Source organism: Sminthopsis crassicaudata, chromosome 3, assembly GCF_048593235.1.
Source record: "Sminthopsis crassicaudata isolate SCR6 chromosome 3, ASM4859323v1, whole genome shotgun sequence".
NCBI lineage: Eukaryota > Metazoa > Chordata > Mammalia > Dasyuromorphia > Dasyuridae > Sminthopsis > Sminthopsis crassicaudata.
The window spans coordinates 639,851,393-639,865,008 of NC_133619.1; the positions used below are offsets into that span (position 1 = coordinate 639,851,393).

The window sequence follows — 13,616 nt, forward strand, 5'->3', positions numbered from 1 at the left end:
TGTTGTCTCCTCTGGAGCTACAAGACCCAGGGAGTTTAGGAAAGATTAAACTGAGTCCAAAGGCAGATTTACAAAGCAGTTTTGGTTAAGATGGGTATAGCTGCTAGAAAGGAAAAGTTACATCTTTTGCAAAAGAAAAAGGATGCTTAAACTAGTAGAAAGCCTTTACCAAAACTATTTACACCAAACAAAAGAAAACTAATTTTTTTTTTGATCTATCAATTAGGTAATTAACACTTGTTAACCACCAATAGTTCCGGACTTCCAGAAACTATTAAAAGGCTTAAGAGTTTTCCCTTTTAAGTCTAAAGTGACTAGGGGAGGAAGGTATAGACACATTCTATGTTCTACAGAAAAAGAAAATAAATAGAATGACAGTAAATATAGAACAAAATAGAGTCAGTTGTGGTCTCCCCCAAATCCACATAATAGTTCTGGGAGGTAGATGCTTTATTTATCCCTATTTTACAGATGGAGAAACTACAGCAAAGATTAAATGACCTGCCCAGGATCATACAGCTACTAGGAATTGGAAGCTGAATTTGAACTCAGTTCTTCCCGACTCTAGGCGCTGTGTTTTATCCACTATATCACCTGGCTGCGGCTCCTGGAAAATAATAAAGTAATTCCTCCCACCTAGATCCTTTTGACTAGAGGTCAATAAATCTGAAGGCAAAGCTAAAAGTCAAGTTCATTGATGTGCAGGAGCCAGGTGATTAGTAATTACACAAATCCGAGGGAGAATACACACACACACACACACACAGACACACACACACACACACACACACACACATAGAGTTTTGGGGCAGGCAACAAAAGGAATCTATTAGGTAAAGCTGCCTGCACAGGAGACAGATGTACATAATGGTTCTCTGTCTCTCTATCAATATATATTAAATATAAATATATATTAAAATATATTCAATATAAATATATTTAAAATAAATTAAATATATAATATATTAAATAAATATTTAAATACATATTAAAATATTTTTAAAAATATAAATACAGTATATCTTAATTATATACACACTTTCTCTTCCAAAGATACAAGACTCAGATAAAATACCAAAGTACAAAATGTTTTCCCATAAGATTAAAAGGAATTAGGCTGGGGAAAGTACTTTTTAAAATAAGAAAGAGGATGCTTAAAGTGTTACAAAGGAAAGAATGAGTTCTTTTACATAGCCATTTCCACTGAATCCAAGGTAGCTTCCCAATCAGGTAATCACCTTTTGTATAATCCAGCTGTTTTTACCACCTTAGATAAAATCTAGAAAGGCTGGAGAGTTCCTGGAACTATTTAGAGTCCATGTAATAGTCTCGAATAAAATAGAATAGAACTGGGGAAGAACAGAGTATCAGGCAGAAAAAGAAAAATATTTCCTAAGAAATCGAGATCAAAACAAAGTTGGTAATGTCCTTCCTCAAATCCACTTGGGATAACTCCAGCCCAATCTTTCTCCTCTTCCGAATTTTCCTGTCACTGTCCAAGGCATCATGGTGGCCCCAGTCACCCAGACCAACAACTTAAGTGTCTTCTTGGATTTCTCTCTTTTTCCCAAACCCAAACAGATGTGGAATCTCTTTCTCCACCCTCCCCCCCAACATCTGTCTTGACTACAGCTAAAGGTGCGAGTCTCATTCAGAATGGAAATTCCACATTTTGCAAAGCCAAAACGATTGTATCCAGCAGCTTGGTCTGTCTGCCCCAAGTCTCTCCCTAAACCAATTCATTCTGCACTCAACTATTCAGCCGATAGCGGAATGCAAATGCTTGTCCCTGTTACCCTTCTCTTCAGTAAACTCTGGGGGTTCCCTGTCACCTCCAGAACTAAACATCAAATCAAAGCTCCCCCTCCCACCTATCCAGCCTTTTTACACTAGATTGACTCAAACACGCCACTATCCAGCGATACCAGCCTCCATCCTCTTCCTCACAAAATACTCTCCATCTGATGGAGAATGCCCTCCCTCCTCACTTCCAACTCTGGCCCTCCCTGGCTTCCTGGTCCCCAGCTAAAGTCCCATATTCCACCGATAGCCTTTCCGGATCTGCTGATTAGGGGGCAGCTAAACTGCATAATGCCCAGAGTCATGAAGTCTCCTCTTTGTCAAGGTTAGACTCAGACTCAAGCTGTGTGACCCTAGGCAAGTCCCTTCACCCTATTTGCCCCAGTTTCCCCATCTGTGAAATAAGTTGGAAAAGGAAATGGCAAATTCCTCCTCTATTCCTCACCTAAAAACCCCCAATCTAGTCACAGAAGGTTGGATGTGACTGAAGTGAACGCTGGGGATTCTCCTCAGTTGTGTGTGTTGTTTGTACTTAGATATTTGTATATTTGGGTTTGGTTTGGTTTTGATCTCATTAAACTCTGAGATCTTTGTGTTTTTTTTTTTTTAACTTTATATATATTTTTCATGACTTAGCACAATGCCGGGTAATGGAAAGAGGTATATAAATGCTTGTTAACTGATAGATGGAGCAGTGGAGGAGACTTAGCATGAGTATGTACACCGCCCAATCAAGGCCGCAGTCATCAAGACCAACTGGTATTACTTAACCCCCCCAAAAAGAAAAAAGACAAGGGAGAATCAGAAACAATGGAACTAAATAATCCAAAGTCTATAAATAGGAAAACAGATGTTACTTAGGAAAGAACTCTATTTAATAAAAACTGATAGGAAAACTGGAGAATTTCTGTCTGGAAGAAAGTAGGCTTAGGGAAAAGTAGGTGGCCCAATGTTTAGAGCACCCACCCTGAAGCCAGAAGGACTGAATTCAAATCTGGCCTCAAGACACTTAACACTTCCTCGCTGTGTGACCCTGATTTTTTTTTTAACCCTAATTGCCTCAAAAAGATTTTTTAAATTAGGTTTAAACCCCCAGCCTGTATGGAAAGGGACACAGCTTCCAGGAACAAGGAGGACCTCAATCCCCTGCTCTCTGAACTTGTAAGATTTGATTTGGGTATCATGGTTAATCTGTGTTCCAGGAATAAATGAGCTGGAGTTTTAAAAGAGGGTAGTCAAGATGCCAGATAATGGTAATAATTAGCAATTACTTCCTTAGATTCTGTGCGTTTCCTAAGTGCCTTCAAGTATCTCCATGACAGAGCTTCTTAAATGTTTCCCACTCACGACTACTTTTCACCAAAGAAACTTTTTACATCATCCTTTTAGTAGTACCATGGACAGAGGCTTTCACTCTACATTAGCTAGGTCATCAAGCAATCTCTTAGCCTTTGCTTAAGTAGGAAAGGAAAAGTAAGAGAGTAGATTTCTTGGCTTTTTCCATATTCTGGCCACTGTTAGGTCCTGTTTGCTCCAATCTCTGGAAGCATTGTTGATAGGAGAAGCCCCCAAATCTGTTAGCCCATGGCAGGAATTTTATTTGTACCCTTCCTCCCTCCAGAGCAGAACCAGGTTGGGATTTGGAGTTGCAGACACCCCTGTTCCTTTCTTGCCTCCTAATGTGATTATCCACCAGTCTCTAGAACAGGAAAACCCTGGATTTCAGCCTTCACAACTCAGTTTCCCACCCCCTGCTATTAGAATTACTCACTATAGCTTCCATTTATCAACCTTTTGCCCAGAACCCAGAGAGAAAAAATAAATGAGGGTATGTAGAGATTTTAGGCATATATATGTCCTTGTGTGTATATATGGTATGTATTTGTGAATAGATATCTATGTGTATGTGGCTGGACATCAGGAGGCTTAGATTCCATTCCCAAATTTGTCTGTGTCATACAAAGAAAATCCTGTTACCTTTTTGGGTCTCATTTTCTCCACCTATAAAAGAGATTAACACTTTAGTTCCTACTTTGGAGAATCTTTTGAAACTCCAATGAGATCTTGGCTAGATAAACATAAGGTTAAAGTGTGCTGTGCCTGTGTTATTATATGTAAATATGTAAATTATTACTGTGAGTATTATTTTTAAAAATAAGAAGGGAGCCCCACATCCAATGGATTATGGATGATCATCAATTATTCTTTTCAGCTTTTTTTTTAAATAGAAAAAGAGCTTAAAAGTGAATTTTCCTGAATACACATTCACACTGCTAAGTCCTTAACCTCTTATCTAGCAAAAATATATTGGACCTAGATGTCCAAACCTACCTACAGGCAGATACACTTTGAATGTTTTAAAATCATGTAGTAGGAGTGTATAGTAGTACAGCCAACAATCTCTGGATAAGAGGCTTCTCAGTTTTTCCCCTTAGACCTTGCCCCATGATTGATAAGATAGAAGAGAATCTAGACTTGAAGTCAGCATCAAGTCCTTTGGAATGTAGGGGTTTGGAAAATATTTTTGGAGAAAGAAGTTTCACTTATGTGATGAGATGCAAAGCGAGACTACAGGTTTGGGGAAGAGAGGAAGGTTTTGGGAAGAGAAACAGAGGCATTGAGTTAATTCCTTGTCAAGGAGTGTTGATTAGGAGAGGAGACATATCAGGGAATAGCTCCCGGGATGACACTAAGAGATTCTGGGTGGTCCCTCCATAGGGAGAGATTAAAGAACATAGACAGTGAACATGATATTGTTGCAGACCACTGAGAGAGAAAAAGGAATGTTAAAGATGCTTCTAGAGGGACTGGCCTTGGAAACAAGGCAGGTTAGAGAGAGGGCTGCAGGAGGACTTAGCTGGAGAAAACCCAGAAGGGTCTGAAGTGAGAAAAGGAAAAGAGGAAGATCTTGTGAATAACCTCAGTTTTTCAGAGAAGAATCAGGTGAGGTTCTGAAGCGAGAGAATGAGGTGTGAGGAGAGAAGATGGAGTATTGGTGGGACCTGGGGGGAGTTGGATAGAGGAATGATTAGGAAAATTGGAGGAGCAGAAACATGTGTCAGTGTTCCCAGCCATGTTGGATGTTTCTTTCTTTCTTTCTTTTTTTTAATAGTATTTTATTTTTTCAAATACACACAAAGATAGTTTTCAATAGTCCCTTTTGCAAACTCTTTTGTTCCAGATTTCCCCTCCTCTCTTTCCTCTTCCCCAAGACAAGAAGCAGTCCAACAAAGGTTAAACATGGGCACTTATTCTAAACAGATTTCTACATTTGTCAGGCAATGCAAGAAAATCAGTTTGAAAGAGAAAAAACCATGAGAAAAACAAACAAAGAAGGAGAAAATACTACGTTTTGACCCACATTCAGGCCCCGTAGTTCTCTCTCTGGCTGAGGATGGCACTTTTCAACATAAATCTAGAGGGATTGTCAGAGATTGCCTCTTGTTGAAAAGGGCCAAGCAGGTTGGACCATTAAGAAACTGAACCATCCTTGGGACTTGATTGGCTGAAGGCCATCAGGATTGGGCCATTCCTGGGCCTGGAGACCAGAGCACATGACCAAAGTGGCCGGCACAGGGGCTGGGAGATGAGCCCTCAAAGCCAATGGCCTTGTTGAAGTCCTCTGCCTGGGTAGAGCCCCTCCCTTGGTCAGCACTGCATGAAGCTGGAGGCCGGGAGACTTGTGGAGTGGAGACCGTCCTGGTTTGGGCTCAGTGAGCTGTAGTAGCCGGTCCTTTGTAGTCTCTGAATGAAGGTAGTGGGCGCAGGACTCTGCATCCAAGCCTCATGCTGTGGGTGCTGAAGAGCTTCTCTGGGGAGTCCTGGGTAACCTGAGATCCATGGGCTCCCCTCCAGGAAGAGACCTCGATAAAAGGAGCCCCCAGAGTGGTCCTCGTGCACGCGGTTCTGCCGCCTTCGGCCCGGGGAGTGTCCCGACAGGCCGGCCCAGAGCTCGGTGCGCCAGGGTGCAATCCCCCTCTGCTTCTTACTGGTCATGAGATGTCGGGGAAGCTCTGGGCTTCGGTCCCACTTGTCAGAGAAGTCCCTGGCCTGCGCGGCCTCTGGGGTTCTGTGCTCCTGCCTCCCTCCCCCTCTTTCCCCCCACCTCGTCTTCCCCTCGCCCACTCTTCCCATTGCAGTTCCTCCCTTTCTGCCTCTTCTTTTATGCTCCCTCCTTCCATCCCTCGGCTCCCTGCGCCACTTTTCTTCTTCATGCTCACTTTTCTCTATATTTCCCTCCTGTTTTCTTCCCCTTTCTGTGTTCTGTGACCTCTCCCTGTCCTCACGGCTCCTTCCCTCCCCTCTCACTTCCATGTCTCTGTCTCTCTTTCTCTCCCTGGCCCCCTCTTCTTCCTTTACAAGTTCCATCTTCAGAGTCCCAGTGAGCGTCAGGCGGAAGGTCCCTCAGACATCTCCCGCTGAGCTATGAAGGGTAAGTCTTGAACCCCAGACCAAGGCTTGGGTCCCCAGGCTCTGCTCGGTCTCTAGCCCCCTCCCCACTTGCTGAGCCCTCCAGGAGCTCTCTGGCCCCAATCACAGCTGGAGAGGTCCAGACAGTGCCCTTCCCTTGGCCAGCACCTCCCTGCTGACCTGCTGCACCAGCTCGTTCCTCAGGCAGTAGATGAAAGGGTTCAGCAGGGGGGCCACAACAGTGTTGAAGAAGGCCACCCCCTTGTTGAGGTCCAGCCGTCCGGTCTGAGTGGGCCGGAGGTACATGATGATGCAGCTGCCATAGCTGATGGAGACCACCAGGATATGGGAGGAGCAGGTGGAGAAGGCCTTGCGCCGGCCGCTGGCCGAGGGCAGCCGGAGCAGGGCCCGGATGATGCAGAGGTAGGACGCGGCTGTCACAGCCACGCCGCCGGCCAGGGAGCCCACGGCTATCAGGAAGGCGAGCAGCTGCAGGAGCCGGGGCTCGGTGCACGCCAGCCCCAGCAGCGGGGTGCTGTCACAGAAGAAGTGGTTGAGCACCTTCGGCCCACAGAGGGGCAGGAGCGTTATCCAGATGCAAGGCCCCGTGAGGAAGAGGAAGCCCCCGGCCCAGCAGCCCAGCACCAGGCCCAGGCAGACCCGGTCGGTCATGAGGGCCGGGTACCTCAGGGGACGGCAGATGGCCAGGTAGCGATCCACAGACATTACGGCCAGCAGGAAGAACTCCACTGTGCCCAGGATGAAGTAAAGGCTCATCTGCAGGAAGCACCTGGCCGGGGAGATGGCCTTGTGGCCCGTGAGGAGCTGGCTGAGGACCTGGGGCGTGATGTCCGAGGTGAACCCCATCTCCAGCAGGGAGAAATTCCTCAGGAGGTAGTACATGGGGGTTTGCAGGCGGCGGTCCGCCAAGGAGAGGGCCACAATGAGCAAGTTGCCCAGCAGGGTCAGCAGATAAGTGGGCAGGAGGACTGCGAACAGCAGGAGCTGCAGGCCCCGCAGGTCTGTGATACCGAGCAGGATGAACTCGGTGCTCTCCGAGTGATTGCCCGGCTCCCCGTGCCCTCCTGGAGGCATCTGGAAGTGGGGACAGAAAGGGGGTCAGAGGCTCCCAAAGCAGTCTTTAGTCTAGAAGGGACTTTAAAGGATCTATTTGTACAAAAATATTTATATCAGCTCCTTTTGTGGTGGCAAAGAATTGGAAATAGAGGGGATGCTCATTAGTTAGGGAATAGCTGAAAAAGTTGTGGGATATGTTTGGGATGAAATTCTATGGTGTTTTAAGAAAGGATGGGCAGACTGATTTCAGAAAAACCTAAAAAGAATTACATGATCTGATGCAAACGGAATTGAGCAGAACCAGAATAACATTGTATACAGTAACAGCAATATTGTAGGATGATCAATTATGAATAACTTAGCTAATCTCAGGAATACAATGGCTCAAGATTGTTCTAAAGGACTCATGATGAAAAATGTTATTTGCAAACTGGGAAAAAAAAACATTTACATCCAAGGATTCTGATAAAGACCTCATTTATAAAATATATAGAGAATTGGCTCAAATTTATAAGAATTCAAGCCATTCTCCAATTGATAAATGGTCAAAGGATATGAACAGACAATTTTCAGATGAAGAAATTCAAACCATTTCTAATCATATGAAAAAAAAATGCCCTAAATCATTATTGATTAGAAAAATGCAAATTAAAAAAGCTCTGAGGTACCATTTTTTTTCAAATTGGCTAAGATATCAGGAACAGATAATGGTAACTGTTAGAAGGGATGTGGGAAAACTGGGCCAGTAATACATTGTTGGTGGAGTTGTGAACTGATCCAGCCATTCTGAAGAGTAATTTGGAATTATGCCTGAAGGACTATCAAATAGTCCTGGGTCTGAAACCCAAAGAGATAATTAATCCTGTTTGTGCAACAATCTTGTGGCAGTCCTTTTTGTAGTGGCAAGGTACTCGAAACTGAGTGGATGCCCATCAGTTGGAGAATGGCTGGATAAGTTATGATAAATGAATATTATGGAATATTATTGTTCTGTAAGAAACGACTGGTAGGATGATTTCAGAAATGTCTGGAGAGACTTACATGAACTGATGCTAAGTGACGTGAGTAGAACCAAGAGAAGACTGTACACAGTAACAAGATTATACCATGAACCATCAAAATTGATGGACGTGGCTGTTTTCAACAATGAAGTAAGTCAGGCCAGTTCCAAGTCTCTTGTTATGGGGAGAGCCATCTGCATCCAGAAAGAAAACGATGGGGACATAATGTGGATCACAGCATTGTATTTTCACCTTTTTTTTTTTTTGCTGTTTTCTTGGATTTTTTCTCTTTCATTTTTTTCCCTTTTTGATCTGATTTTTCTTGTGTAGCATGATAAATGTGGAATGAATCGAAGAACTGCACATGTTTAACATATATGGGATATCTTACTGTCAAGGGGAGGGAGAGGGAGAAAAATTTGGAACAAGGGTTTACAAGGATGAGTGTTGGAAGCTATCTTTGCATATATTTTGAAAATAAAAAGCTATTATTAAAAAAGAAAAAAAAAAGAAAAACCTGTTTACAGAGGAATAACTGGTGGAATCTGAATGGAGATCAAAACATTCTTTTTTTTCCTTTACTCTTTTGTAGGTTTTCCTTTTGGACTCTGTCTTCTGTCACCATTGACTAATATGAAAATATTTCATCATTGCACCTATGTAACCTGGATCAAATTGCTTAGTGTTTCAGGGAGGGGGAAAGTGGGACTTGAAGGAAGGAAAGAGAAAATTTGGAACTCTGTAATGTTTTTGAGCCTTAAAAGTTGTCTTTAATGTAATTGGAGGAGAGAAGATTGTCTAAATTTAAAAACAAACTCCTTTAGGCAGGGATTAAATTTTATTATATTTATATTATATTAGTATCCTTATTACTTATAGTAAGTGCTCAAAAATAGTAATAAGCTTACTACAAGTTAAATAACATAAAAATTAATGTTAAAATTGTCTTTACATGAAATTGGAGAAAATACTTTTTTGACAACAGAACGGACTTTAGAGACTAATCCCAAATCAATTGATTATTTAAAAAGCATTTATTAAGAGACAAATAAATGTTAGGCTCTTTGCTAAGCAGTAGAGATATGAAGAAAGGCATATGGGGTTCTAAATTCAGGGATCTTACATTATCGTGGAGGAGACAATATGTAAATAATGAGTTAAATAAAAGACATACATTGAGTATGTGAGGTAATAGGAAAGAGAACAGCACAAACGACTGTGAAGAGACTCCTCTATAGAAGACTGGACTAGAGCTGAGGCTTAAAGGAAGCCAGGGAAGACAGGCGGTGGGAAGGAAGGAGATCCCTGCAGCATCCAGGCATGGGAGGCAGCTAGAACAAATGTATGGAGGAGGAGACAGTGTCCCAAGTGAGGAACACAGAAGCCTATTTGCTGTGCCTGAGTCTTCTAGTGAATGTAGGTTGGGTCAAAAGTAAGAAGTCTGGAAAGAAAGGGACAGCTAGTGAAGAACTTGAAATGGCAGAACATGGCGCCCTTTAGGTCACTGCCAGTCAGCCAGATGAATTATGTAGATGATGGAGAGATAAAGTTCCCTTTACCCCCTTGGAACCTCCATTTCCTTCTCTAAAATTGGGCTAAACATTTTGCCCTTCCACCTCACAGAGTCACTGTGACAAGCTAGAAAATGGGGGGAGACACAGGGTTGTTCTTATAATTTGAGGGTGGCTCTGACACCGTTCCATGGAATAAAGTCACAGGAAAAGCCCACTGGTTCCACTTTGAGGGGGCACATTTGTCAACTCATTAGCGAGCAACAGCACCAGCTCCATGAGGTCATGGTCCTCTTCCAAAATGAAGGACGAACAACAAGATAAATAGGATAGAAAGACAGACAGATAGATAGATGATAGATGGATGGATGGATAATCTGATAGATTGATGGGTAATTAGATAGATAGATGGATGGATGGATAATCAGATAGATAGACAGATACAAAGGTGAGAGACAGACAGCCCTCCCTCACTGAAATCCAAATCATTTGCATGTCACACAGCATCACCTCTTGGTCATGGTCCTCTTTGAGAATGAAGGACAAACAACATGGCACATTCATCACAACGGCCCTGGGAAGGGGATGTGTATGGACCAGGGTTAGAAAAGGGAATTGTCATGAACTCCTAGATATAGGGCAGCTTGCCTACAATTGCCAGCTGGGCAGTGGTTGGGGTGAGCTGCCTTCCTTAGGAGCCCGGGTCTGCCTCCCCAGGAGATGGGGCCAGTGTCTTCTCCAGGCCAACCATTGTGCCCCAATGCCCCTAAGTCTTCGGGACCAGCAACTTGTCTCAGTTCTCCTTATCCAGAAGCCATCTCCCCCTGTCCTGAATCCACACGTCCTGGGCACTGACAGCACCTGCCGGCTGGAGCTAACAGGGGCTTGGATGTTACCTGGACCAGCTTTGGCTGAGCAAGGTCATTTCTATTTTGCCCTCATAGGTAGATAGTCTTGACTGACCACTGAGTCAGTCTGCCCCCCTGAAGCCTCCTCTTCTGCCCCAGCTTTTCCCCTGGAGCCAGGCAGAAAGTGTGCTAATTAATACCATATGGCAAATTGTAGGAGGCATCCAAAAGGCAATGGCATGATTCCCATTTTACAGGGGAGAAAACTGAGGCTTACAGCATTAAGAGATTCACTCAGGACCACCCAGCAAACAAATGTCCAAGGCAGGACTTCCCCCGACTCCAAAAGACTCTCCAGCAATCCACTATATGGGAATTAAAGTTCTCCCTGGGATCCCCAAGCAGAGCATCCATTTCCTTTTCTGGGACTCTTGGAGGATCCCTAATAAGATTCCTTTCAACTTGGATATTGGGTGATTTAAATTCTTTATTTTCCAGATGAAGTCCCTGAGACACAGAGACAACAATGGACTGCCCCAATAGCAAGTTCACAGCAACTGGACTAATCAATTAATCCATCATTCCGGGGCCGCTAAGTGGTGCAGTGGATAGAGCACCAGCCCTGAGTTCAGGAATACCCGAGTTCAAATCTGGTCTCAGACACTTAACACTTCCTAACTGTGTGACCCTGGGCAAGTCACTTAACCCCAGCCTCAGGAAAAACAAACAAACAAACAAAGAAATTAATCCATCATTACCTAGGCAGCCATGGCTTCCTCAATTACACAGGGTTTGAGGAGATGTACATTAGGAGACCAACTACCTTTAATTAAATGATGAATACTATATTATAAGAATAAATGTAATAATATAAATAATAATTAACCAATTAATTATGTTGATTAATTAACCTCTAAGAGCCTTTCCAACTTAGAGTCTCTAATGCCAGGTTATGGAGAGACCCATGGAAGGGGGTGATAAAAGTTACTTCTGAATTCACTTACATATTTGGAACTCTGTGGTCCAAGAAACTTTCTGCAGACCTTAGAGAGTAATCAGACAGGGCTGTCTTTTGGCCTCATAGAATCCAGAATAGGATAGGAAGGGAAAGGAGAGAGAAAAGACAGAAGGGAAAGAAGAAGGGAGAGAAAAGGAAGGCAGGGAGAGAGGGAGGAAAGCAGGGAGGAATGAAGGAAGGAAGGAATAAAGGAAGGAAGGAAGGAATAAAGGAAGGAAGGAAGGAATAAAGGAAGGAAGGAAGGAAGGAAGGAAGGAAGGAAGGAAGGAAGGAAGGAAGGAAGGAAGGAAGGAAGGAAAGAAGGAAGGAAGCAGTGAAAGAAGGAAAGACCAATTTAATAAACGATAACCAATATAGGAAGCACTTTACAAGTACTATCTCATTTGATCCCTACAACAACCCCAGGAAGGTGTTGTCTCATCCATTTTACAGATGAGGAAACTGAGTCAGGCAGAAGTTAAAGGCTTGCCTAGGGTCAAATTTGAGCCTGACTCAGCCCCAGCCTCTTGTCTAGCTGCATGCAGCCATGTTGCCCCCATTCCAGATGTCTCCATCCCAGCTGCTCAGCTTGGTGGTCTGGGGATGAGCTGGTTCTAAGAAGTCATGAGCTCAAACCCCGGCCCCAACTCATCCCTTCTGGGATCATGAGGAAGAACTTCCCCCCCCATTTGCCTTAGCTTCCCCTCTGAAAAATGAACGAGTGGGTCCTGGGATGATGAGGAAGCTGAAGAGCCAAAGCTCTGGTCCAGCTCTGCCACTGCTGCCTCAAGCCCAGCTCCTCCAGGGGAGCCCCCACGGCCTGATGCTCCATGTGGCTGCCACTGCCAGGGACAGATGGTCCGTACCACACATGAGTGACATGGGGCTCCATGAGGGCCCAGAGCCTTTTTCCTGGTGTCAGACATGGGAGAGGACATAGAGGGATAGAGCAGAAGAGAGCCAGACAGACGGACAGACAGGGAAATGTCCTGGAGGACAGGAGGGGATGGGGAGGCAGAGAAGAGAGAGGACTTACTCTCGCCTTGGTGAAGGGCTGTGGGCTCTGGGGCAGGAAGCTTCTAAGCCCAGGCTACATTTCAAGTTCCTGAGACTCCATCCTCAGTCAGGAGGACCAGGGGGGACATCTTGTGTCTCCCCTCTCCAGGCCCCAGCCTGAGCTCTGCGCCTCAATGTCTCTTGTGACAGGGATGAGTTAGCCAGTGGGGACCTGGGAAACTCCAAACTTTTAATGGCCCCCAAGAGTCTGATTAAGCCGCTGCCTCTGAGCTTTCTGTAAGAAGTTGCTCAGGCCCCGAGCCTGGCGTGAGGGAGCTCCGTGTTGTTGTGGTCTCTTCCTCCATGGTGCTCAGGCATAGGCGCCATGTCAGTTCCACAAGTAGCTATGACTTTCCTTCTGTGCTTAAAGTCCTCTTCTCTGCCCATGGAAGATGTTAAATTTAAATCCCATCATTTGTTTAATTTTATTGTTCACAAAACAAACCCCAACATTTGAAATAGTTGCAGAAAGAAATTTATTAGGTAGCTTTGTAAGGAAAGCGAACCAGACAGGAAGTATGGCTGCCTCTTGTCCGATTCTGGAAGATTCGTATTATGCAGAATTTAAACAAGGGCTTGAGGACATTTGCCTGATTTCCCTCTTGGAGGCAGTAGGTAGCCTCAAAGAGCAGGGTAGCTTGAGATGTGTATCAGTGGGTCAGTCAATCTATTTTGGAGAACCCAAAACACAAGCTTTGGGTGGACCAAAGACAAGGCCTGGGTACAGAGCCTCAGGCGGATCTAGGAGCTGGGCCCCCCAAATCCCTCATAGCCCTCTCCAGCATTCTTGGAGAATTAATGAGATGGAGGAAGTTTTAAACAGTATAATAATTGATAAAATGCCTCAAGAATCAAAATCTGATCATTTTATTGGTCCCAACAAGCTGGACCACAGAGAGTTCCCTCTTTACCTTCT

General features: G+C 44.2%; 2 protein-coding genes across 2 annotated transcripts in view; both read right to left on the minus strand.

Annotated features, from left to right (window-relative positions):
* Positions 1-13,616, minus strand: part of LOC141562595 (uncharacterized) — a 173,344-nt gene that overhangs the window by 58,442 nt on the left and 101,286 nt on the right. The window lies entirely within an intron of this gene.
* On the minus strand, positions 6,334-7,305 carry LOC141562596 (olfactory receptor 6E1-like). Its single transcript, XM_074302602.1, has one exon. The coding sequence runs from the start codon at positions 7,303-7,305 to the stop codon at positions 6,334-6,336; it is 972 nt and encodes a 323-aa protein (XP_074158703.1).